At 34.6% G+C, this 23,929-nt stretch overlaps 5 protein-coding genes across 7 annotated transcripts; 4 read left to right on the top strand and 1 right to left on the bottom strand.

The window, feature by feature from the left end:
- Window positions 1–5,765: 5,765 nt before the first annotated feature.
- Window positions 5,766–6,777, bottom strand: LOC108569391 (5-demethoxyubiquinone hydroxylase, mitochondrial). 2 transcript variants are annotated; one of them, XM_017930922.1, is made up of 4 exons: window positions 6,655–6,777; window positions 6,548–6,602; window positions 6,134–6,435; window positions 5,766–6,076 (listed from the first exon to the last, which is right to left on the bottom strand). In XM_017930922.1, exons 3-4 carry the CDS (start codon window positions 6,432–6,434, stop codon window positions 5,814–5,816), a joined length of 564 nt encoding a protein of 187 aa, XP_017786411.1. In that variant the 5' UTR covers window position 6,435; window positions 6,548–6,602; window positions 6,655–6,777; the 3' UTR covers window positions 5,766–5,813. The 2 variants fall into 2 exon arrangements, with proteins under 2 accessions (XP_017786411.1, XP_017786410.1); XM_017930921.1 differs by lacking the exon at window positions 6,548–6,602 and having other exon boundaries at window positions 6,655–6,775.
- On the top strand, window positions 6,539–7,830 carry LOC108569390 (jmjC domain-containing protein 7). The gene is made up of 5 exons (XM_017930920.1): window positions 6,539–6,619; window positions 6,718–6,886; window positions 6,945–7,115; window positions 7,172–7,338; window positions 7,391–7,830. Exons 1-5 carry the CDS (start codon window positions 6,568–6,570, stop codon window positions 7,810–7,812), a joined length of 981 nt encoding a protein of 326 aa, XP_017786409.1. The 5' UTR covers window positions 6,539–6,567; the 3' UTR covers window positions 7,813–7,830.
- Window positions 7,831–8,140: 310 nt separating this feature from the next.
- Window positions 8,141–20,784, top strand: LOC108569389 (multiple epidermal growth factor-like domains protein 8). Of its 2 annotated transcripts, none has more exons than XM_017930919.1 (14): window positions 8,141–9,190; window positions 9,253–10,582; window positions 11,333–11,674; window positions 12,279–13,362; window positions 13,422–13,741; window positions 13,796–13,952; window positions 14,031–14,295; window positions 16,739–17,504; window positions 17,563–17,707; window positions 17,767–18,048; window positions 18,113–18,379; window positions 18,438–19,697; window positions 19,754–20,464; window positions 20,520–20,784. In XM_017930919.1, exons 1-14 carry the CDS (start codon window positions 8,154–8,156, stop codon window positions 20,687–20,689), a joined length of 8,136 nt encoding a protein of 2,711 aa, XP_017786408.1. In that variant the 5' UTR covers window positions 8,141–8,153; the 3' UTR covers window positions 20,690–20,784. The 2 variants fall into 2 exon arrangements, with proteins under 2 accessions (XP_017786408.1, XP_017786407.1); XM_017930918.1 differs by having other exon boundaries at window positions 17,767–18,054.
- Window positions 20,785–20,950: 166 nt separating this feature from the next.
- Window positions 20,951–22,427, top strand: LOC108569402 (uncharacterized protein C15D4.13c-like). Its single transcript, XM_017930941.1, has 6 exons — window positions 20,951–21,141; window positions 21,199–21,280; window positions 21,336–21,591; window positions 21,644–21,801; window positions 21,854–22,029; window positions 22,081–22,427. Exons 1-6 carry the CDS (start codon window positions 21,075–21,077, stop codon window positions 22,344–22,346), a joined length of 1,005 nt encoding a protein of 334 aa, XP_017786430.1. The 5' UTR covers window positions 20,951–21,074; the 3' UTR covers window positions 22,347–22,427.
- A 67-nt stretch (window positions 22,428–22,494) lies between these two features.
- On the top strand, window positions 22,495–23,882 carry LOC108569401 (activating signal cointegrator 1 complex subunit 1-like). Its single transcript, XM_017930940.1, has 6 exons — window positions 22,495–22,699; window positions 22,753–22,843; window positions 22,894–23,155; window positions 23,202–23,362; window positions 23,411–23,586; window positions 23,638–23,882. Exons 1-6 carry the CDS (start codon window positions 22,552–22,554, stop codon window positions 23,880–23,882), a joined length of 1,083 nt encoding a protein of 360 aa, XP_017786429.1. The 5' UTR covers window positions 22,495–22,551.
- Window positions 23,883–23,929: the final 47 nt, after the last annotated feature.

Genomic DNA, 23,929 nt, shown 5'->3' with positions numbered 1-23,929 from the left:
AACAATTCTAATCATAAAATAATCAGTTTTTTCTTAATTCATGCAGAATCTGCAATTACAATCAAATCAACTAACTTTAAGCCGTCTTATCCTTTACGCAACTTAGACACAATACTTAAAGTCTAAGATACTAAATTACATTGATATATATTTATAATCAATTAGATGAAAATTATATTGAAACTAACTATAGTTTCGTTTCCTTAAATATTACGTTTCGCTCCACATTAATTCTTAATTAACATGTACGACACGATACGTACATCATTAAACCTAAGTTCTCATCGCTAAATACATAATAATTATAGTAATCCATTTACTCGCAACCAAATGAACGCCGACCATCGAAACTTTACCGCCGTTTGTAGCTCTAATTTTATTTACCTTTTTCTTGTACATTTAGGTTAACATTCATATATTTCGAACACATAAAAATTTGGAAATTCGAACCCCTCCCAACACATACATACATTTTTTAGATGTAATTTCAATATTTTTCACATTTCAGTTATTTTCACAAAAACTGTAAAAACTGAATAAAAAACGAGAAAAAAATATTCTTCAGCTTATAACTACAAAGATGTATGTAGGCGCGTTGGAAAGGTAAGATCTTCAGCTTTCATAAGAGTGGTCTATGATTTAATTACCTTTAGGAGTTGTCGAACAAAAAACAAGAAAACCGTCATTTCTCTGTTATGTATAAGACGTAAGTATGTGTTTTTTTTCAATTTCTACAGCTCATAGCAGGCGACTCGATGACAGACTATAGTAGATTGAATGGATTCATATGCATATGACGACTGTATGTTTGGATGTTAGCGTTCAAAGTTGAAAAAATGAAAAATTTACACAGTGCTTTCATATTTTATGGATTTTCTCGAAACTATAATAGATTGAATAGACTCAAAATATGGATATGAAAGTTGCAGGTTTTGCTATATAATAATTGTATTTTGGAAATCGCAAAAATGTGTAAAACTTTAGTTGTTTTGAAGATTATGTAGGTATGAAATCAATGGTGGAAGATTGTATTTTGAAAATCGCAAAAATGTGTAAAACTGTAGTTGTTTTGAAGATTATGTAGGTATGAAATCAATGGTGGAAGATTGCAAAAGTGTTTAGATATGCGGATTCGATACGTTATTGGGCAAGCAGATAACCAGCTTAAATTGGCATTTCCGATTGAAATCTCTATATGTATTTATATCTGTTTGCAGGGTGAAACCGTTAAAACCGGAAATGGCGACGTTTATCGCGATCGCAAACGTACACATTTCGCCTTAATTGCGGGTTTTATTGGGAAAATAAATGGAGAGCAGAGAAGCTTTAAGCATAATAAAGCATTTGTAATGATTATGGTAATACGGAGAAGAGTGGTGGAAATGTGAAAGTAAGAGTAAATCGCCACGGGTGCACGCGAAAATGAACGAACGGGTGTTATTATGTTATGAGCAGAATTTGGCTTTTGGTGGCCGCCAAAAGGAGATGAATAATAATAATAAATGGTAATTGCGGTCAACAAAAGGCGAATCAATTCCAATGCGGAAAGCGGAGAAAGAGAAAGAGAGGTCCTTCCAAAACACAGGCATATAAATAAAATCAGATACGATTAAGTATGGCTTTTATACATATACATCTTTCCTCCTTTAGAGTTCCCTCTGAATAATTTATAATATTACAGGTGCAACTTAAACAGCCGTTACCACGTTAAAGGAGAAAAAAAAAGTTGAATTATCTTCGTCCGCTTCTTCGTCCTTTATATTTTTTTTTGTATGATTAACTAAACAATGCGTAAAAATCAATTATTTCCTACAAGTTATTCTGGCAGAGTTTGGAGCGCTGCTGTTGATGTTTATGCCTCCGCGTAAAAAGGGCTCAGCTTTCGTTATACTTTCAAATAAGAGTCCGAGTTTATTATAGTACGTGAAAAGAAAACGGGTGGCGACGTGATTGTTGGAATTCTCAATGGCGAACGCCGTATCCGCGACCCGCGTATAAAAACGCGTTCATTTTTTGATATCCGTCGATAATAGCTCTATAAAAATGTTAATAGAAACGTAACGTGCGAATGGAAGGTTGACGCAATTAAACTTTTAACACTGCATATAAAAATGTCGACATCATCGTGGCAGATCGTCCATACAGAACTCTAGATTGCATTCAAAATCAATTACGCGCGCACGCAAAAAGTGAAACATCTATATTTGGTCCATGGGAGGAACTTCTTCTTCTTCTTCATCTTCTTCTCCTCTTCCTATTTTATTAATATAATTCCAGCTTCAGATGATCTCTGGACAAGAACCACGCATTAAATACGTTCGAGTCATTAATGTCTATATGTATTCTAGCGCGGTATGCGCTTACAATGTTTTGGATAGAACTGCTTTTTCTATTCTCAGCTACTCATATCAGTACCATGGATCGATTGCATTTTCCGTCGCTGCCTCCTTGTATATTATTTTCGATTCGCTTTTTCTCCGCTATGTGTGGTCTCCCTTTTTTTGCCCAACAACCAACATTTTATTATCGATATTTATATTTATATACAATACTTCCTATACGAGATTCATATACAACTCCTGCATTCACAATGAGACAATACTCGTCGCTTCGTACAGATAAATAACAACAACAGCAACAATAAAAGTAAAAAGAAAACCAAAGGCACAGCTTCTGGGAACATTTCTCTTCTTTTCAGACCTAAAAAAGAAAAAGCGAATTCTCGGAACATCAACACACATTACATATAATAATATACAACTATATTATTTACATAATAATATGAATAACAATAAGCAGATACACCACTTGACATAAATAATAATTATTGATATCATATAATAATATAAACCATTTCTTCTTAAGCAAATACATTTTTGGTTTGTTTAATTGAAAGGATAATGTGAATTTATAAATTTTCAATTAGTTGATCCATTCTTGTAAAATGAACTAGTTTATTCGAGTAAACATTCTAACCCTAATATAGTAAAACCTGAGAGTACCATTAGACCAATTACAATCTCTTAATTTGGACAAGAAAGCCATTAAGGTACACGATAACCCTTGTTATTTAAATTGTTTAACATTATTATTATCATCATCTTTCAGTCGCTTTATCTACTTACTATATTTTATAAAGTATAAAAACATCCTTCAAACAACATATTCCAACTTCTCGACATAATCTTAAATATTTAATTGAAACTTATTTATATTTTTACAAAATTTCTACGCCAATTTTTGCAATACACTCAAAAAAATAATTTGATTTTCGTTTCTTACTTTTTCTGTCTGTAATTACTTTTGTATTATTAGTTTAAGTCATCATTTAACTATTTTTATTGGACCAAAGGGTAGATTATAAATCATTATTTTAAAAATTGTATAAACATATAAAATCGATAAGCTCCAATTAGAAGAACACATAATGCATGTAAAATTATAAATTGGGATTCATTACAATAGATTTTATCGAATTGAAACCAAATAGTCGTTATTAAACAATGGTAGATATTATGGAATGTATTGAAAACAAATTACATTCCAATTATAATAAAGGGTACAAATTTACGTCATCAAAGATATACAAAATACGAAGAAAAAAAAGAAGAGGTTTTATCCTTTTAGGAATCGGAGCGTGAAAATTGTCTGCATTCTTCTTGTGTACTAATTATGTAAAATTTAGTCGGATCGAGTTTCCGTGTCGGCTTCCCTGGACCTTCTGTGCAGATTGAACGAGAAGTTTGCAGCATGAAGACATAAAATTATCGTATGCAAGTAGGTTTATTGAATGGTAGTTAGTATGCGGCCAGGAATATGATTCAGTTACCATCACGAGGAAGGCATCTGCTACAGACGTTCCGTGCCTTTAGGCTTTACCGGTTATTTAGCGATAACGAATGACTAAATCATCAGCATATGATGCACTGCGGGTTAAAAGATTTAAATTCGCCGATGCGTAAATATAAATATATATCAAACTGAGTGTGTTTTACACGATTTCTCGGCGTTTGGCAAAGTTTTTGGAAAGTAAATGGAAGACGAATATAATTGGATGAAATTACAATACGGCGTTTACCCTTTTTGTAAAGTAAGACGCTTTATGCATGTAATTACGCATCCTGTATCAATTACATACGAATTTTAAGGAAGTATGTAAATTCCGTTTCAATTATATGTATATATGGGCCACCCAATTGCTAATTTTGTAAAAGGCTGGAATGGTAAATTATAAATACAAAATGGACATACACATGTACGACCACGTGCGCACATTTCAATGGAATACTTTGCGAGCCTCTTAATATGGACATGCGGCATCTGCAACTTAATCGCAGCACCATCGGACGATTTTTATCAGATTTTACGTTATCAACCTACCATCAAATTTATGAAATCTAAATGCCCAGTTCGCACTTCCGTAAACCGATTATTACGTAATGCCCTATTATGCAATCAACCATTGCAATTCTTATACACAAACTAATTCATCATTATATATCACTATAGATATCAATTAAGATTTTTTTAAGAAATTTATATAATTAAAAAAACGGTTTTTGAGAAAATCAGGAAGGAATTAAGTCATATTCTTGATTACCAAACGAATTCAAGAGAGAAGACAAACGTGATTAGTAACACTTCTTACTTAATTACAAAATCCACAGAACGTTTGTACAAAGACGTCTTGCATATTTCTTTCACTTGCTTCAAAAAGTGAGATCATTAAGTTATCTTGATCTATATTATCAAAATTATATCCAAATGATTCTGACTACTGTGATGAAAAAGCGACAAAAAAAGACATAACTTTAATAAAAATGCTATGGAAAAAATCGATTAATAAATATAATTAAGAACCTGAAGTAATAACTTTGTCCTGGCCTAAGACAGTAACATTAATTTGGTTTATTTCTTTTTCTTATTTAATCCTCTAAAACGAAATTTTGTATGCAAAATAAGGAACATTCAAGACTTTGTTTCATTTTTAAAATCAATTTTCTGAGAAAAAAAAGTAATTTATTGCAATTAGTATATAGATTTATATAATATTCTAAAATCGCGATTTCTAATTAAAATAAGAATATTCTATATATGAATTTATGAGAAGAGAGTGACGTTACATGCATTCAACTAAAAACACTCTGTTTAATAACAAAATTGAAGGTATCGAAATGAAAAGGTAATTACTCTTTAGTATTTTAATCTATTATTATTGTTATTATAAGAAAATGTGATTAGTATTTGATAAAATGTTTACATTGTCTTTGATTAATATCTTCGGCGAGTGTAATATTTTTGAGCGATTACCTCCCTAGCGGCCACTCATTAACTGATAATCAGACGAGTAAATGAAGTGAATTGCATGTCTTTTATATAACGTTCTTTCGTAATGTCGATTTATTAAGAAAACTCGCGTTGAACACGCGAATAATAAATAAAAACACATACCAATAGTGTAATTCAGTTTTACATTATTCTAATAGGAGCAAACACATAATGTAAATAACATTCAAAATACAAAGAAACGTCTAGTTTATTTTCAAGAAATATTATATATTTCCCATATAGTTGTTATTTATTTTAGAAGAAAAAAAACAATTTTATAACGACTAAAATAAATCGATAAATATATAAGCGAATTAAATGATTATATTTCAATCAGTATATTAAGTTCCTTTAAATATATAGTTAGTAACATGGTCAAGATTTAGATATATTTTCATTATATATGCTTCACATGTTGCGTATTCTGGTAAAATAAGTTGCCTATCACAATTTTTTATTTAACTATTTTATCGCAACATAATTATTTAAATCACTTTCGAAATGGAAATTGCTGTTTTGCATCCAACTTTAATTAATTCCGAAAAAGCCTTGTAGAACGGTGCTTGCTCTGCACCCTGCTCGATACCGTGATCATGATGCTCCTGTTCTTCATCCCTGAATTTTGTGATGGTCTCCAATAACTCCTTGTTTGCATCCGGATCATCCATCAACGTTCTCAACTGATCGTTATAATGTTCAACAATTACAGTTTCAACAGCTACAGTACATGCCATTGCTGCTTTGTCTCCTAAAAAATAAATAAATAGAAAATACATGAACATTACAATTTGTAAAATTGTTTTACCAAGTAAAGCACTTCCAGCTCCTAAAACAAAACCAGCTACATTCCAAATTGGTGTCATTACTGTAGGTCTAACTCTATGTTTCCTAATCAGCTCTTCAAATTTGGCTCTGTGGTTTTTCTCTTGCTCCCACATGTGCTGAATCAAAGGGCCTTTCTTTGTATTTCCCAAAACTGCCATTTGCCCCGCATAAATCCTATCAGCTCCCAACTCTCCTGCATGATCAACTCTTATAATTTTATCCAAATCGGCCTTAGAAGCGTAGCATCTCCTTGTTGTGTGCAATGCAGGAATCCTCAACATTCTACAAAAAAAAAATATAACATTAATTCAACATATAAAACTTTAAATAAATATATAACAATAGAAACATAACCTAACAAATATAAAAATACTCATAGAATTGTTATACTTACATACATAGATATAAATCAATATGAATATAGAAATTACGAAATCTCTAAATCATTTCTATAAAGAATGTAAAGGTTGGTTCTAATATTTATAGTAAATAATAACTTACGTTTCTCGAATAGACTTTGCTACATAAAAATAAAAGAAACTTAACCTATTTCTTTTGTTTCAGAACTTTTGTTTACTAGTTGCAAAGCGATTGAAATTGAAGTGGATACTGCAGATCCAGATTGGCCTCTTAATTTCTATAGAGAATATGTGTCAAAGAATGTACCAGTGGTTATTAAAGGGGGATGCAAGCATTTTGAGGCAACCCAAAAATGGGATTCAACTTATTTCAGGTATTTAAAACTTTCAAATATTATTATCATTTTTTCTAACAAATTAATGAATACACAGGTCAATGTTGGGAGAAAAAGATGTAACAGTAGCAATAACACCAAATGGGTATGCAGATGGACTTGCCAGTTGGAGGAATCCTGAGACTGAATTAGATGAGGAAATATTTGTTTTGCCTGAAGAACGAATCATGAAAATGGACGAATTTTTAAATAATATACAGAATCCAAAGCAAGTGCTCATTGTTGATGTATAAGGGATAACATTTGTGATTTGATGAATTGTAGGGAAAATGTAATTTGTTATATTCAAAGGCAAAATTCTAATTTGACTGAAGATTTTCAAGAACTATTTAATGATATTCCACTAAATATTGGATGGGCTTCTAAAGCTTTCAATAAGAAACCTGATGCAGTCAATTTCTGGATGGGTGATGAAAGAGCAGTTACCAGTAGTAAGTATAATTTATCATTCAAAAATATTTTTATTATCTTTGTTATTTTTAGTGCATAAAGATTTCTATGAAAACATTTATTGTGTAATAGATGGTCACAAGGACTTTATTTTAATACCACCTACTGATTTACCATGCATCAACTATAAAACATATAAAATGGGACAGTATGAAGATGTTTACCAAAGTGGCTTCAATGTAAAGCTGTGCAGAGACAGCAATGGAATTCAGCATGTACCTTGGATTGCTAATGATCCTTTAAATGAAAAATGTAATTTAAATTCAGATTTTCAAAAAGCTAATGTGCATAGAGTAAGAGTATCAAAGGGGGATTGTCTGTATCTGCCAAGTATGTGGTTTCATCATGTGCAACAGAGTCATGGATGCATAGCTGTTAATTATTGGTATGATATGGATTTTGATGTGAAATTTTGTTACTATAAGTTACTAGAATCTTTAAGTAACGTAAAATAATACGTTGAATGTGAAAAAGTGCGTAAAATAAAAGCGAAGTCCATTTAAATTATGTGTCACTGTTACCAACGTAGGAATATTAGATTTAAAGTTTAAATGGTTTTGCACACTGTTTGTCACATAAATGAAATGTCAATGTCAGAATGGCAATATTTACATTCCAGTAGTTGTGTTTAGAGGCAATAAGTTTAATGTTCGCAATGTTAGTTTTTAATTGGTTTATCGTGTGACCGCGAATGGAACAATATTTATAATGAATAAAAAGTGGAGGACTTTAGTAATATCTCTTTAATAGCTTGCTCAAACAGCAATCTGAACTGTAACTAAGAAATAGTAACAAAATGAAACTGGAAATAATCAATTTTCCATTATCCGGTATTGTTGTTTGTTTGTTTGTTCTGTTTGGAAATGCTGCTGTAGATCTTATACCATGTGATAAAACGAGAAGAGTGTTTACTAGCTCTTGGGGGGTGATAACTGACGGTCCTATTGGTTCCAATTATACTCAAGACAGTCATTGTGAATGGCTAATAAAAGCGAACAGCACCAACAAGTTCATTACTTTGAGTTTCCAAAGTATGGGAACAGAATGTTCCTATGATTATGTATTTGTTTATGATGGAGATTCATTCAAGTCACCACTGTTGGGAAGCTTCAGTGGAAAAACAGAACCACAGCAAGTGATAGCTTCATCTGGATATATGCTGATTCTGTTGTACAGTGACACAAATTATGTTTTGGATGGCTTCCGCGCTGAGTTTTCTATAACTGATTGTCCAAATAACTGCTCAAAAACTCAAGGACACTGTTTTAAAAATCGCTGTGTTTGTGAAAGTGGATGGGGTGGACAAGATTGCTCAAAGAAACTCTGCCCTGAGGATTGTGGATTTACCCATGGGAGAGGAAGATGTGAAGATACATGTATTTGCAATCCTGGATTTTCTGGACAGGCATGCAGTTTAAGTGATGAAGATGTGTTGGGTAACAAATGGCACTGGTTGTCTCACTCTGAAGGAGGTCTCACAAAAAGAGCAGCTCATACTGCTGTTTACGTGGATCAAACTGATTCTCTCTATGTATTTGGTGGATATAACTTAAATAAAATTTTGGGAGATTTAGAAATATATGATTTTAAAAATAGCTCATGGATTGATGAGAATGGCCATCCACTACCACATATCAGTTTGTTAAACTTTGTAGACCCAGCATCTGTGGCAAAGTTGATTGAACATGCAGGAAGACCATGGGAAAAGAAATGGGGTATAAACTCTAAAAACTCATTCTTCAGAAATCTATTGTACATAAGTGAAAATTCAAATGTGACTAAAAGAATACAAAGGCATTCACAAAAACCTCAACACCAGAAACCTCTACCTAGGTAAATATTTTATATAATATCTATTTATTGATATTTACTATTTTATTATTATTATTATTTAGGTATGGCCATTCTGCTTGCAAAGTTGAATTAGGTTTTGTAATTTTTGGGGGAAAATTGGATAACGGTAGTTTATCGAACGAGCTTTGGCTCTATAACGCATTTACAATGAAATGGGAACTCAGAAGTTTGCAATCAAAAATCCGACCGCCGAAATTGACTCGGCATACATTAACTGCTGCAGCTGACGATGAGATATTTCTGTTTGGCGGAAGTACGGAAGACGGAGAGTTTTCCTCCAAGCTATTTAAAATACATTTAGAGGACGATCTCTCCGAGAATTGGATAGAAGTTAAATCACGAGGAGGCAAGGAGTTAGATGTTCGCGTAGTTGCGCATTCGACTGTTTACCATTCGGTAACTAATTCATTATTGGTTTATGGCGGTATAGTGGCTGGAGTCGCAAGATTTTCTAAATTATCGGATCGTATGTTTGCATTCCAATTAGATAGCAGACATTGGTCTGAGATTCATTATACCAGAGAATATTTAAGAGATAGATTCGTGCCGCGCGAACGTGCTTTTCACACCGCTAACATCCTTGGAAACTATTTGATCGTCTTCGGTGGTTACTCGCACAGACACAACAAAGAAGAAATATGCTACGACAACCAAATGTATTTATATCACTTAGGATGCCATACATGGGTCAATCCAGAAATTTTGGGACGATCAAACGATTCGCGTTATCCGAAGCAACAAGGCGTGTTCGCTCACGCAGCTACTGTCCGAAATGGAAACACTTTACTCCTAGTTGGTGGCTATCATGGTAACGTCAATGGTGATCTATTGGCCTATACAGTTCCACCCATGGTCGCCGTAAAGGCAGGAGAAAATTACGAACCAGAAGCAGCTTGCCCTAGGCACAGAAATTATGCTGAATGCTCTGCGGACCCAGAATGCGGTTGGTGTTCTGCAGATGAATTATGCTACGGACGAACGGTGGGTGCGAATTGCACTACCAATTTACAGACGACACGGTGTCCTGGAGTCTGTCCCGCTCTGGGAGATTGCCATTCCTGTTTAATTCACGGTCACAATAATGGTAATGCTAATGTAAAGTCTGCAGCTCATAAGCTTGGACTCGCTGAATGCACTTGGTGCGTGCAGAATGCCAGATGTCACCACAAGGATGATAATTATGGTGTGTGCGGATCTCGAGAGGATAGTCCTAGCCAAATGCCTGGCTGGTGGGGTGTCAAAGGGACCGAGGTGTTGAGACCCCAAGAATGCAGGGAATTGGACAAAAGACCTGGATTAACTTTCGTTAAATACTTCCATCCGGTTAATTTCACGCAGCCCGACCATGTAGCCATCATAAATGCAACTACAGTAAGTTTTATATTCAATGACTTTTATTACGTTACTCGATTTTTTTTTAATAGATTTACATAACATAACATTTTACTGTAGAAACTTTCTAAAAAAACAAAGACATTCAAACTATGTTATTAAGTAATAATAAACAAAATTTATTCTATACCAAATATACCAATAATTTTGAAAATTATTAAAACTAATATTAAAAACATTTTTAAACATATTCTATAAAACTTCCTTTACATTGTTAATTACTTTATTCTGTTTTAGAAAATTTAAACAAATAATTATAACAACTTTTCAATTTTGATTTAGATCTAATAGTATTTTATTATTTCATTGTTATTGGTGCATTTAGAACCCAAATTATTTCATTTAATCAATTTTGACCTAGTATTTTGCAATTTCAAAGCAACAATCTATTTATAGTAAATGTACACGTTTATATAATCTTAAAAGCAAAATAACAATTATAGAATAATTTTATTTTAATGTCATTAAATTTCACCTTGTCGGATAATAATGTGAGCAAAAAAAATGACATGTTAATTATATGATAATGAGTGTTGTATTTCAAGCTTACACACAATGGTCAATTGCTCATAATTTTAAAGTAGAAAATACAAATTTCTTACATGACTCACTTAATATTTGCTTTTTTTTGGTAATCGTGAATTTTTAATAATTAAGTAATCGAACTGTTAAATTAGAAAAAACGAGTAATAATAAAATTTTTAAATTCCGTTTTTTTTTATTTTCCAGGTGGATTTCAACAGTCCAGCGAATCCACTTTTGCGAACAGATTCCGGTGGGAAAATGGTAGCTCGTCTTTTGGGATTTCTGAGACCGCCGCCGCAATGGCAGGAGATGTTAAAAGTCTGCATAAGTTTTTGCAGCGCTACACTGAGAATCGGAGAGAACCAATTGTCTAATTTAACGGCAGAGCAGAAAAGATGCGAGCCACAGCACTGGCCGAAACAAGAGATTTCCAATAGGGTTTCGATCGATTTCGAATCGCACAAAGTCGTTAGCTTCGCTTATCATTCCCATCATTCACAAAGTAAAATGGAATTGCAACATTACAAGGGCCAGGAGAAGGCAAAGGTTTGTTCGATGCAAATGCACATTAGCTAATTGGTATTTAAATATTGGATGACCTGAATTTCATATCAGTCAATATCTCAATATTAGAAAGTTCGTTCGTTCGTTCATTCAAACCGAGCACACTGTAAGCAAATAAATAATGGACGCAAATCGTTATAAACAAACCGCAGAAAGAAACACGAAGAATATTCAGCAGATAATGTGTTTGAGTCCATAACAAATTATCGTTGGCCTTTGAATCGGTCGGATAACGTTATTAAATATTCAAGGATAACTAGAATGCAAGCGTATATTTTTATTTTCATTCAATTACATTTTTTGACCCACAGATTTGGAAACAAATGTTACACATTTCTGATAATCCTAAATTCAAAATACGCAAACGTATGTCACGGTTGACCGCGAAAAATTCAACAATAATATGTTGTTCATTCTCGTTCCTTAATTTACACATGCAATTAGTGGGTTCTTATTTAATATTCACGAACGTATTTTAACTTTCACCGAGTGTTTCTACTTTTACGTATAAAAGAAGAAATTATAATTTATATAGTATGAATAATTATAATTTATTTTGAGGAAATTAATGATAATATGATTTCAGGTTTTTACTTTTGAATATTTAGAGCCTTTTGCAAATGGAAGCTGTAGTCAATACAGGAACTGCTTGCATTGCTTGACGGACTCGCATTGCGGATGGTGCGATGCTAGTAATATTTGCGTATCTCGTTTGGAAGATGAAAGTATCACTTGCGTAGCGGAAGACGGCGATTGGAGATACCTAACAATCCAACCAAGTGCATGTTCGAATTGTTCCAATTACATTTCCTGCGAAAGCTGCTTGAATTCAGGACTGTGCGAATGGTGGGTGGAAGATGCTAGGTGCACCAGGCGCGGTTTATCCAGTGAATCGGCCGTTTCTTTGGAACAATGTCCAATGCCATGTCACAAAAGGGCCAATTGCAGCGCCTGCTTGGAACAAAAAGGACGGTGCGTTTGGTGCGAGGCAACAGAGCAATGTTTCAGCTTCTCCGTGTACACCAGTGAATACCAATTCGGATTGTGCAGGGAATGGTTGGATCAGGCATTTCCTATGGTTCCGCAAGATCACAACATAATAGCCTCTGCCAGGCCGCATGAACAATGCAAATCCTGTTCTCATCACACCAATTGTTCCACGTGTCTGAGTTCATTGAATTGCGGATGGTGTTATAATTCTTCCAACCCGATTTCCGGGAAATGCGTACAGGGTGATTTCAACAATCCACGCGGAAATTGTTCTATCGCAATAGAGACTCCGAACGCAAAATGGGCCTATGCTCAATGCCCAGATGTGGATGAATGCGGCCTCGGTCTGCACGACTGCCACAAGGAAGCAATTTGCACGAATACCGATGGTTCTTTTAGTTGTCAATGTCGCAGGGGATATATAGGCGATGGACGAAAATCTTGCGTTAGAACATGTTACAATGTTTGTGTGCACGGGACATGCCAAGGGGAACCCAACTATTCTTGCAAATGTGATCTGGGATGGACGGGAGATGATTGTTCTATCAATTGCGGTTGTAATAATCATTCCAATTGTCCGGAAGATGTTGGCATCTGCGAGGAATGTCAGAATTGGACGGAAGGAGAATTTTGCGAGTTTTGTAAAGCGGGCAGCTTTGGAAATGCGACTACTGAACAAGGTAATATCTGTTGTTACGAACGAGAAATAAATCTAAATTATATTTAATTAAATCACCAGGATGCAAGCAATGCGAATGCAATGGTCACGGAAATGAGAGCGAGGGCGACTGTGACATTATAACTGGTGTCTGTTATTGCAAAGATAACACGGAAGGTAATCAATGCGAGAGATGCAAATTGAATTACTACGGTGACCCCAGGGGTGGCCGACAATGCTATTATCAATGTGAAGCAAGAGGTATGTTGATTGGATCAAACGGGCAAGGAATCAGCTCAAGACAATCTTACAGTGCCCCTTGGGGCGGTCCTCCAACCAGGGAATGCCTATGGATCATTAATCCTATAATTGAGTCTGGATCAGCTATTATTCAATTACAAGTATATATCGCATATCTTTTTAACGTACATAATATAATATTTTATTATCTATAGATGAACTCGACGGATCTGAATGTTACTTGTGGTGAAAATGCAGTTTACGTGTATGACGGACTACCGGAACTAGTCGATATGGGTAGTCAGAGTGCGTTATCCGCTGTATTTTGCAACGAGGAAGCATTACCTTCAGCAATTGTCGAATCAAGAACAGGTATGATATTGATCAAATGAAAGAGTTTTAATTTAAAAAATGTTGGACAATGTTCTCACTTAATTGTTTACATTATAGGTCAATTAACTGTTCATTATAAACAAGGACTGCTGGGCGAGGGTTTCAGTGCAATGTACTTCGTTATTGAATGCGAAAATTGCGTTCATCCGAGGATCTGCAAAAACGGTTTATGCATATGCAAAGACGGATTCGTTGGACCGCACTGTGACATTGAAGTGTGTCCGAAGAACTGCAGCGCCAGCAAAGGTCATGGAAAATGCGATAAATCTTATGGTAGATGCTTGTGCGAGGAGAATTGGGGTGGACGTGCGTGCGACAAAAGGTAATATTCATATAGATTTACTTATTAAAAAAAAAACATTTATTACAAATCAAATTAAATACTTTTCTTTAATGTGGTCAGCCAAAGGGTTTCCATGCTGCTCCAAAAATTGGACCATGCAATTCAATGTATTCTTGTCTTCTGCGCTTAAAAACAAGATGTTCAAGTCGAATCTAGGCACGTTCGTCAAGTTGGTCAGAATTGCTTTTACTCTTACAATTTCATGAGGTACTGAGAAATGCTGGTATAATGTACGCAATATCAATCGAAACATTGAACCATCTAATTTGCATCCAATTACTGAAAGTATTGTGATTATATATATGTATGTCTAAATAATTGTGTAGCACTTACAGTAAGGTATTAAATCCGAATTGATATTTCTCAGTAATTGTGCAATGGAATTCCCGGTACAATCTTTGTAAACGCAATTCCAATATTTAGTGAAAGCATAAGGATTATCGATTTCATTTGGCGTAATACGGAATCCATGGTTATCATCTATGTTATTTGGTTCTCCAGCCCCGTCACGGAAATTTCTCTGAATAATCAGATAAATAATACATAATAAAGTATCACTAATTTATTACTTACATTCATTGCTTGTTGGTCGGTAGTCACATTCATCATTTCTTCCGATTTTGTTAATTCTAAATTATTTCCATTAGTTATATTAATTGGACAATCTGGCAATTTGACATCAGAATTTATATCAATCTCGTTACTAGATTCCACTACTTTTTCTCCGAGATTCAATTTATTTAATTCGAATTCTTCCATTAGTTCATCTTCGCATGATGCATCAATTAAACTAATATCTTCTACTTTAATAAGATTTTCAATGCTTTTCAAATTAATTCGCTCATTTACTTTTATTGTAACTGAATCACCATTGAACGAATATTTGCTATCAGATTTTTTCAAATGAATTACTTCACAATCATCTTCGTCCTCGTCAATGTTCGTATAATACAGTGTTTGTTGTCTGTTATTCAAGATATACTCTTGTCGTTTTATTAAAGATTGATCTTTATTTTCCACCTTTATGAAATATGGTTCAGGCATGAAACTTGGTCCGGGTATTGGAAGCAGTATATAGTCTCTGGTCTTTTTAGATAGAAACTTATTGCTGCTGACGCAATTCTTTGGTTTAGCAGTATCTCGAATCTCAATAATCTTTGAACCTTCTTCCTCCTTAAAAATCTCATCTAATACATTCTTATTTTTTGTCGTTTCTTTTTCATCACTTTTACTATCGATTTCAACGATTTTCATCCTTTTCTTTAAAGTATCAGTTTGCGAGTTTCTAAGTTCATTCAATCTATTTACGGCGGTTTGCGCTAATGTATTATTTGGTTCGATTTCTATTGATTTTTCTGCATAAACTATTGCATCTTCATATTTTTTCAAATATTCATAACTTTGAGACAGTCTTAGAAGCGCTTTAATATTCTTCGCATCATATTTAAGTGCACATCGACAATCTTTAATAGCGCTTTCATACTCCTTCAGTTTAATGTTTGTTATTGCCCTGTTGTTGTAGTTCACACAGGAAGGAGAATAATTAATACTGTTGGTATAATGAACGTATGCTTGCTTGTAATCACCAATTCTATAATACTCGTTACCTTTTTCTTTCTCTCTTTCTGCTTCGAAATTAGCTTCGGCTCTAGTGTGGAATTCGTTAAATTTTACTCTTTTTGTTGGTTCTTTTGGTTTTGAGGCAATTTCGCGTTTCAATTTTTCCGCATCCAAATCCATTTTCAATATTTCGGTGTCCGGATCATATTTATCCCATGATGAATAATCGGTGGATTTTATGCGTTTCGTCGAATTTTCCGATCTTTTATCGATCAACGTTTCCTTTTTACGGATTTCGGGGATATTAGCATTGCTTGACTTTCCAAACTTTGACAATTCTTCATTGTTTAGTTTTACATTATCCAGCCAAGTAGATAAATCTTGCGAGAGGTGCTCACGGTCTTCCTTATTCAAATAAGCTTTGTTCAGTACCGGTGTGACCTTTCTTATATATTTACTGTTCGGTTTTATAGCTCCTAAACGTTCTTCGGTAGCTTTAATGAGATCGGGGAAATGTCCTTCCTCTCCGGATTGAAGAATATGCAGAATTTTCTCCAGCTCCCTTCCATCTGCACACTTTTTCACATAATCAAAATCCAAATAACTAACGGGAATATCGTACTTTCTTAACAGCGTTTGGCGTTCGCTATGATATGTTTGTTCCGGTTCTGCAAGTTTACTTAAATCTTCCATGATTATATTGTTTCAACACTCTGTCAACTTTGCACTTCTGGATCGTCAAACATAATATCCCGTTGCTTGGGTAAATGATTATTGATCAAACATTTTCTCTGTTACTATGGTCTTTCCTAAATATCATATAGTATATTCACGATACTAAATGACTTGTTTTTAATTGCAGGCTTACAGGAAATCAGTTAGTATTTGCTGAACTATTCAATACCGTCAATTTAGTGGATCACTTGGAGCATCTTCGTAAGACTTTACCGCGATTCGGGCATTCTTTGGTGTCCGATCGCCGCGGCGCACTTTGGATGTTCGGCGGCTATTCTTTATCGCATGGACCTTTAAACGATATACGACTATTTGATACAAGGAACAGTACATGGATGCAAGTTACTGTTGATTCCACTCCTGATGCGAAGATGCCACTGGGTAGATACTTCCATGGCGCAGACATTGTACACTCCAAACAAGCCATTTTTGTGTTTGGTGGCTTAACAAAACAAACGAAATCTGTGAATATCAGAACACTTGACGATTTCTGGCAATTTGATATACACAATCAACGATGGAACGAGATCGGACGCGAAAAGGCGGATAGCTGGCCGTTTGCAGTTTCCGGACACACCCTGACTTCATATAGAAATTCTTCCTTAGACAGCTTAATTCTTATTGGAGGTGTATCACCACAACATGGTTTTATGAATTATGTGTGGGAGTTTAGATTAGATGGATTTCAATGGCATAAATGGGATACTAGAGGGGCAGGACCTCTTGGTATATTTGGACACACAACTGTATTCCATGCACCATCCAAGAGTTTGTACGTGTTTGGTGGATATAGATACGAAAAGCAGGAAGCTATATTTTCAGATATACTTTACGTATTAAATTACGACACTAAAACTTGGACGAATCTAAATTCCTTTACATCATCGGTATTGGTATGTTTTATTTTTTCTATGCTCTTAAATGCATCATCAATTTCAACATTTATTGCAGCCAGGAAAACGATTTCTACACTCTTCAGTGACTACAGATTCACATTTATACGTGCTTGGTGGAAGAATTTCTCCGTGGAACATATCTGATACACTCTATGCGTACTCATACAATTGTAATCAGTGGATAAATTTGATTACTGATGGTATTTTTACAAACTATATTTATGTATGAATGCATACAACTTATGGATTAATGTTTAAGGTGTTGATAAGATCGGTCCATTGCCTGGCCAAACCTATGCCCAGGCAATGACAGTAGAGCCAGACGGAAATGCTGCATATATAATAGGAGGATGGGGCAGTGACGTGCAATGCTCCGTTTTACGTTTGGAATTGCCTCGGGATCTTTGCGCCCTGTGGCCGAATAGAGACTGTCTGAAAGTACCTGATTGCGCATATTGTGCATTGAAATATGATGTAAAAACCGTTTCTGAAACTTGCCATAGTCATAAAACAAAATGCCCCTTTCCGGATATAGTAAATCGTAATTGTACAGAAAACCTTGATGTTTGGAAAAAAAAAAACATTGATTAACTTTTTTATTTAAGATACAAAACATGAAAACCAAGGAAGAGTTTGCGATGGGCCGATCGTAACGGACAATTGTACAGTATTATATGATTGCTCAACGTGTACCCAAGTGACTGGATGCCAGTGGTGTGATAATTTATGCGTTGGAAACAAAACTTGCTCAGGAAAATCAATCACTCAACCAACACAGTGTCCATATAACACATGTGTTGCCACTGATTGCATCCAGTGTCATCAGATCCCAGGCTGTGATTGGAGTTACACCAAGCAAAAATGCATACAATGTAAGTTTTAATTAAATTTACATCTCTCTTACAGTAATTATTACAATTTATTTTTTAGTATTTAATTCCCAAGAACAAAATGCAATTAACACTTGTGCGCCATCCTGTACCCATTATAAATCTTGCAGCGAATGTCTGGATGCTTCAGATTGCCGCTGGTCAACGCAATTGGATGAGTGCATTTCAGCGTCGTACCAGCAATTGTACTGTGCTGGTGGAGTCTGTGGTCTGGTGTTGCAAACAGACGATCGAGAATTTTGTCCAGAGCCGTGCTCCGTTTTTTCGCAATGTGCGACATGCTTAAGACATGCCAATTGCGGATGGTGTGCTGCTCCTGATAACAACGGTACAGGTTTATGCACAGAAGGATCAAGCGAACGACCTATGCATGGAACATGCGACGATGTAGTCTATCAGACTGATTACGAATTGCCGTCTAATACCAGTTACTCTTGGTTTTACGTTAAATGCCCTCCGGAAAATGAATGTCTGAACGATCATCATAGCTGTAATCCCATTTCCGAGAGGTGCGAAGATTTAGAAGAGGGTTACAAATGTGTATGTGGCTCAGGCTACAAAACTAGTCCAAACGGCTGTGAACCAGTATGTGCACAAGGTTGTGTCAGAGGACAGTGCATTGAGCCAAATAAATGCAAATGCGATTTCGGTTACGTTGGGGCTAACTGCAGCATTCAATGTCAATGCAATGGACATGCAAACTGCGAGGGTCCGGACAAATTGGATCAATGTCTGAAATGTCATAATAATACGATGGGAACGCAATGCGAGAAATGTTTGCCGCTGTTTGTAGGTGATCCATCTGATAGTGGGCAATGCATTCCATGCGAACAGTACTGCAACGGACACAGCAAAATATGCTTAAGTGAAAACTCTACGGAACACGATCCTCCAGAAAATATGGATATTGAGGAAGTACGAAAATACCTGAAAGAAGGTCCAAAAGGTATTGCTCGATGTTTGCGATGCGGTAGTCGTACATCGGGAACAAGATGCGATGAATGCATAGCAGGTAATTTTAGAGGATCGGAAGACCATAGAGATCCGTGTCGTCCGTGCGATTGCCATGGACACGGAGATACATGTGATCCAGTTACTGGTGAGAAATGCAATTGCAAAAATAACACTGAAAGCGATATTTGCCCCTCCGGTGCTTCTGGTAAGAATTCTGCAACCCCTTGTTACATGGTGCAATGTTCAAAATGCAAAGAAGGGTATTCGGGAATACCGACCGCTGGTCATCAGTGTTATAAGGTAATGAGCATGGACTTAAAAATGTGTTTCGATGCGAAGCTAATTGGTAAGATTATTTTAATTGAAACTTAAGTAAATTATTTATGGTGATTCTCTTTTTAGATGAGTGTAAAATGAAACCGAAACCTTTACATCCAGGAGAGATGGTATTCTTTGCAATACAACCGAGATACATGAATGTCGATATAAGAGTAATAATCGATGTGACGCAAGGGAAATTGAATGTCTTCATGAGTACGCACGATGACACGTACATTGTATTCCAAAATCAATCGACTGGCGTGCATGAGATTGATTTGGATCCGAAGTATTCTCACATAAATAATGGAACGGACGATGTGTATTTAGAAAAATCAGCAAACGGTCTTAGGACGTACATCACAGTCAAAGAGACGAAAACAATGCTTGCAGTGAAGGGATTGAAAGATCGTCTTGTAATCACACTACCTGAAGAATCTCATAGTTTAGAATCCACTCGTTTCTATCTGGTCTTGCAAGCGGTGGATCCACCGGAAACTGATAAGAAGGTCGCGTACGGAATTGTCTTCTTCAAACAAGATCAATTGCACATAGATCTGTTCGTATTTTTCTCTGTTTTCTTTTCGTGCTTTTTCTTGTTCTTGGCTGCATGCGTGGTCGCGTGGAAAGCTAAACAAGCGGCAGATGTCCGGAGGGCACACCGAAGACACGTCGTTGAAATGCTGCATATGGCCAAGAGGCCTTTTGCAAGCGTCACCTTAAATCTTGGCCAAAGAACAAAACCGAGAAGGAATGCACACTACGATCTAAGACCGGTTGCAGTCGAACCGACAGGTAATAACATACAGTTAAAATGTATATCACGAATGTTTCATCGTTTTATTTTTAGGGGACAGTTTGGCAGCTGTAGCAACTATATTCATAACTCTACCGGGCGGACAAAATACCCCAGTCAAATTAGCTTTAGCCTCTTCTTTGATATTGTTAGCCAGACAATTCCCACCAGGTGGTAGAGCATTCTTAAGAAGACGATCAACTCATGCAGTCCCGCCCACCTAGAATATACTCTACCAAATGTGGATACTACAAACACTCTCTAATCAGATCTACTCAATAATATGTACCTACGTGTTTTATATGTTATAGATATATGTTTTATTTATAAAATATACTTATTTTCTAAAAAACAAAATCACACATGCATTAATTTTATACCAATATTTATTTTGAAAGTGTAAATTAATACAATTAACAAATATGAATATTTCACGTATGCAATTTTCAGAAGGTAGGTGTGTCCATCTAGTGGCTTCAAAACGTTTAGCCTAACCATAAAATGCATCAAAACCATAACAATAACAAATCACAAGTACGCAATAAACATATTTTACTTTTATTTAATTGTAACCGATTGATTTAAAACTGAGTGTATTAAAATCAAATAATGAGTAAGAACATGATGTGGATAGATGGAAACTGCTTTAAGATACCTGATGAAACAGCATTTACTGGTAAAACTTATAAATCAAGTTTTGTATATGATTTTTGATAATCTGAACAATTTACAGACAATGAATATGAACATTTATATAATATTGTTAACAGTCCTCTAGATGATTGGACACAGAAATCAAAATTTAAATTACCACAGTAAGAAATATTTGCTTATCATTTCAAGACTTGAATAAATAAGTCTTAATTTTAGCTATTACAGTAAAAAGCTGAAACTCAAATACCTGAAAGATAAAGTAGAAGAAGAAAAGCAGATCTTGCTGAATGATTTGGAAACAGAAAATAGTGTAATGATAGAAGTTCATGGAAATTCAATACAAACTGTAGGTTGTGCAATGAAAGAACTGCATACAGTAATTGCTGAAATAAGATCTCAATCAAAGCCATTGCAATTCATATCAATTCCTACAATAAGTGATGAAATAAAAACAAACTTTTTGGAATTCAAGGTATGCCACAAATGATTGAAATGATTTTTATTAATGTTACTTTTTATGATAGGACAAAGTAGTACAAAAACAGTACAAAGGAGTTGAGGAAAGTATATTTCAGAAGGCTGAAAAATTACATTTAACAATCACTGTCTTATCTTTATTTAACTCATCTGAAATAGAAGAAGTTACACAATGTTTACAAAAGTATAAGAAAGATGTTTTTGAGTAAGCTTCAGTTTTTCTTTGGAGATAATTTTATGATGAGTTTATGTTTTAGTAATATGTTGAATGGAAGAAATCATCTTAGTATTATACTTGAAGGATTAGATAGCATGCAGACAGATTTAAAAAAATGTCATGTGTTATATGCCAAAGCGAAATTTACTGATGAAGATGAGAATTGTGATTTGCAAGCTATTGTTAATTCAATAAATAATTTCTTTTACATCAAAGGTTATAAGGTATGAATCTCAATATGTAGTTTACTAATACATTTGTTTAAAGGTTTCTGCAAGGAGCAGAAAGTTGATGTTAAATTGCATGCAACTTTGATGAACACAAAATATAGGAAAGTTGAAGGCAGGAAGAAGTTCTACCAGAAAAGGTTACCATTTAATGCTGTTGACATTATGAAAGATTACAAAGATCATTACTTTGGTAAATGTAACTTTAATGCCATAGATTTATCTTTAATGAGCAGCGTAGACGACAATGGTTACTATAAATCATTAGCAACAGTACAAATTTTAAATTCAGAATGTAATAATTAAACTGTTAGTACAAGTACAAACAAATCATATCAACAAAAACTATTTGCCATTAGTCGAATGTGTTAATTATAATTAAAAATTTGTTCTTCTGTTCATAAATAAAACTTATTTTTCTATTGTAATTATTTCCAGTAGTTCTAATTGATTGAACTACAATAATAACCTATAATTCTCAGAAACAAGTAGTAAATATTGTTTATTCAATATGGATATCTTAAATTCTAAAAATCCAGAGGACTTCATAAAACCCCAAATTCTTAATCTGGGAAAATGCAATTACAGAAGGTATGGAGCGGAAATCGAAATTCAAAATAAAAACACTTCTAAATTGGGTCCATATTTAGATAACGATGGTTGGTTTTGCAATTTAAGTTCCATATTATAACATATAATGTGTATTTTGCAGATGATATGATTAACTGTGCAGAAATTGAGGATGATTTGGAAATCAAAGTAACGAAAAGTGGAAAGTTTATTGCCCAATTTCATATTGCTCCGTGAGTGTCTTTTCATTTATGCTACAAACAAATTGAATTATTACTTGCAGAGTATTTTACCCGACAATAATTGGTGTAAAGGGTACAAATAAAAGGCAACTGGAATCTGCTACTGATACAAGCATAAAGATCCCAAAGGTAGGTGAATCTGGTAACATAATCATAACTGGCAATTCAGAAAGGAGTATTTCATCGGCACATGCAAGACTTCAAATGCTTGTTTTGCAATTGAGAGATAAACAGCAAATGACCCATTTCATCTCTGTACCAGTTGCATCAAGTGAAATCGACAAGCAATTCCAGATATTCAAAGTATGGTATTTTATATTTTTTTTTGAGTATTTTAATTGAAGAGTAGTCTAATTTATTAGATGGTCCTCCATTGAGAGGTGTTGATGATAGTATATTTCAAAGACCAAATAAGTTCCATTTGACTATTGCTCCATTGGTGCTGATGGATAATATTGAAAAGCTCTTGGCAATCCAGCTTCTACAGGAATGCAAAGAGGAAATTATTAGGTCAATAAAGAAATAGCATCATATACATATTTAACAAACAACTTTTAGTCCTCTTTTTAAAAACGCTAATCCCATGAGGATAATCCTTGAGGGATTGGAAATTATGAATGATGATCCTAGTGACGTCGATGTTTTGTATGCCAAAGTCAAACTAAGTTTACCCAAATATGGGAGCAGTTTCCAAAGCATGGCAGACAAGATTGTCGAACATTTCGCTAACAAAGGTAATTAACGAAATGATGATTTAGAAAAAATAATTATTTTAATTATCGCAGGTTTAATTAGAAAGCAATACGAGAGCGTCAAACTGCACGTGACTTTAATGAATTCGCTGTTTCGTAGAGGGAATGCCCAAAATGAAAGACACGTCAGAGAATCGTTCGATGCCACCTACATATTACAAAAATACAAAAATTTTCGCTTCGGTGAAACTGATTTGAACGCTGTTCATCTATCCATTAGATTTGTTAATACTGATGGAAAATACTATGATTCATTGAGCACTATTAACATATTTTGAATGCTATACGTTAATAAGTAATAATTCATTTTAATACGTTTGTTATT

This window comes from Nicrophorus vespilloides, unplaced genomic scaffold (genome assembly GCF_001412225.1).
Source record: "Nicrophorus vespilloides isolate i.1.1-1 unplaced genomic scaffold, Nicve_v1.0, whole genome shotgun sequence".
Lineage (NCBI taxonomy): Eukaryota > Metazoa > Arthropoda > Insecta > Coleoptera > Silphidae > Nicrophorus > Nicrophorus vespilloides.
This window is presented reverse-complemented; position numbering and strand designations above follow the sequence as displayed.

What these genes read in the sequence shown, in the direction of transcription:
- LOC108569391 (XM_017930922.1), bottom strand. Translation starts at nt 6,434, where the DNA reads ATGTTGAGGATTCCTGCATTGCACACAACAAGGAGATGCTACGCTTCT. An exon ending in AGCTGGAAGTGCTTTACTTG is followed by an intron (nt 6,077 to 6,133) that starts GTAAAACAATTT and finishes TTTATTTTTTAG; the next exon opens with GAGACAAAGCAGCAATGGCA.
- LOC108569390 (XM_017930920.1), top strand. Translation starts at nt 6,568, where the DNA reads ATGAATATAGAAATTACGAAATCTCTAAATCATTTCTATAAAGAATGT. An exon ending in AATAATATACAGAATCCAAA is followed by an intron (nt 7,116 to 7,171) that starts GCAAGTGCTCAT and finishes GATGAATTGTAG; the next exon opens with GGAAAATGTAATTTGTTATA. An exon ending in TGAAAGAGCAGTTACCAGTA is followed by an intron (nt 7,339 to 7,390) that starts GTAAGTATAATT and finishes TGTTATTTTTAG; the next exon opens with TGCATAAAGATTTCTATGAA.
- LOC108569389 (XM_017930918.1), top strand. Translation starts at nt 8,154, where the DNA reads ATGAAACTGGAAATAATCAATTTTCCATTATCCGGTATTGTTGTTTGT. An exon ending in AGGGCCAGGAGAAGGCAAAG is followed by an intron (nt 11,675 to 12,278) that starts GTTTGTTCGATG and finishes ATATGATTTCAG; the next exon opens with GTTTTTACTTTTGAATATTT. An exon ending in CAAGCAAAAATGCATACAAT is followed by an intron (nt 18,380 to 18,437) that starts GTAAGTTTTAAT and finishes TTTATTTTTTAG; the next exon opens with TATTTAATTCCCAAGAACAA.
- LOC108569402 (XM_017930941.1), top strand. Translation starts at nt 21,075, where the DNA reads ATGAGTAAGAACATGATGTGGATAGATGGAAACTGCTTTAAGATACCT. An exon ending in TGATGAAACAGCATTTACTG is followed by an intron (nt 21,142 to 21,198) that starts GTAAAACTTATA and finishes AACAATTTACAG; the next exon opens with ACAATGAATATGAACATTTA. An exon ending in TCAAAATTTAAATTACCACA is followed by an intron (nt 21,281 to 21,335) that starts GTAAGAAATATT and finishes TCTTAATTTTAG; the next exon opens with CTATTACAGTAAAAAGCTGA.
- LOC108569401 (XM_017930940.1), top strand. Translation starts at nt 22,552, where the DNA reads ATGGATATCTTAAATTCTAAAAATCCAGAGGACTTCATAAAACCCCAA. An exon ending in GCCCAATTTCATATTGCTCC is followed by an intron (nt 22,844 to 22,893) that starts GTGAGTGTCTTT and finishes TATTACTTGCAG; the next exon opens with AGTATTTTACCCGACAATAA. An exon ending in TGCAAAGAGGAAATTATTAG is followed by an intron (nt 23,363 to 23,410) that starts GTCAATAAAGAA and finishes AACAACTTTTAG; the next exon opens with TCCTCTTTTTAAAAACGCTA.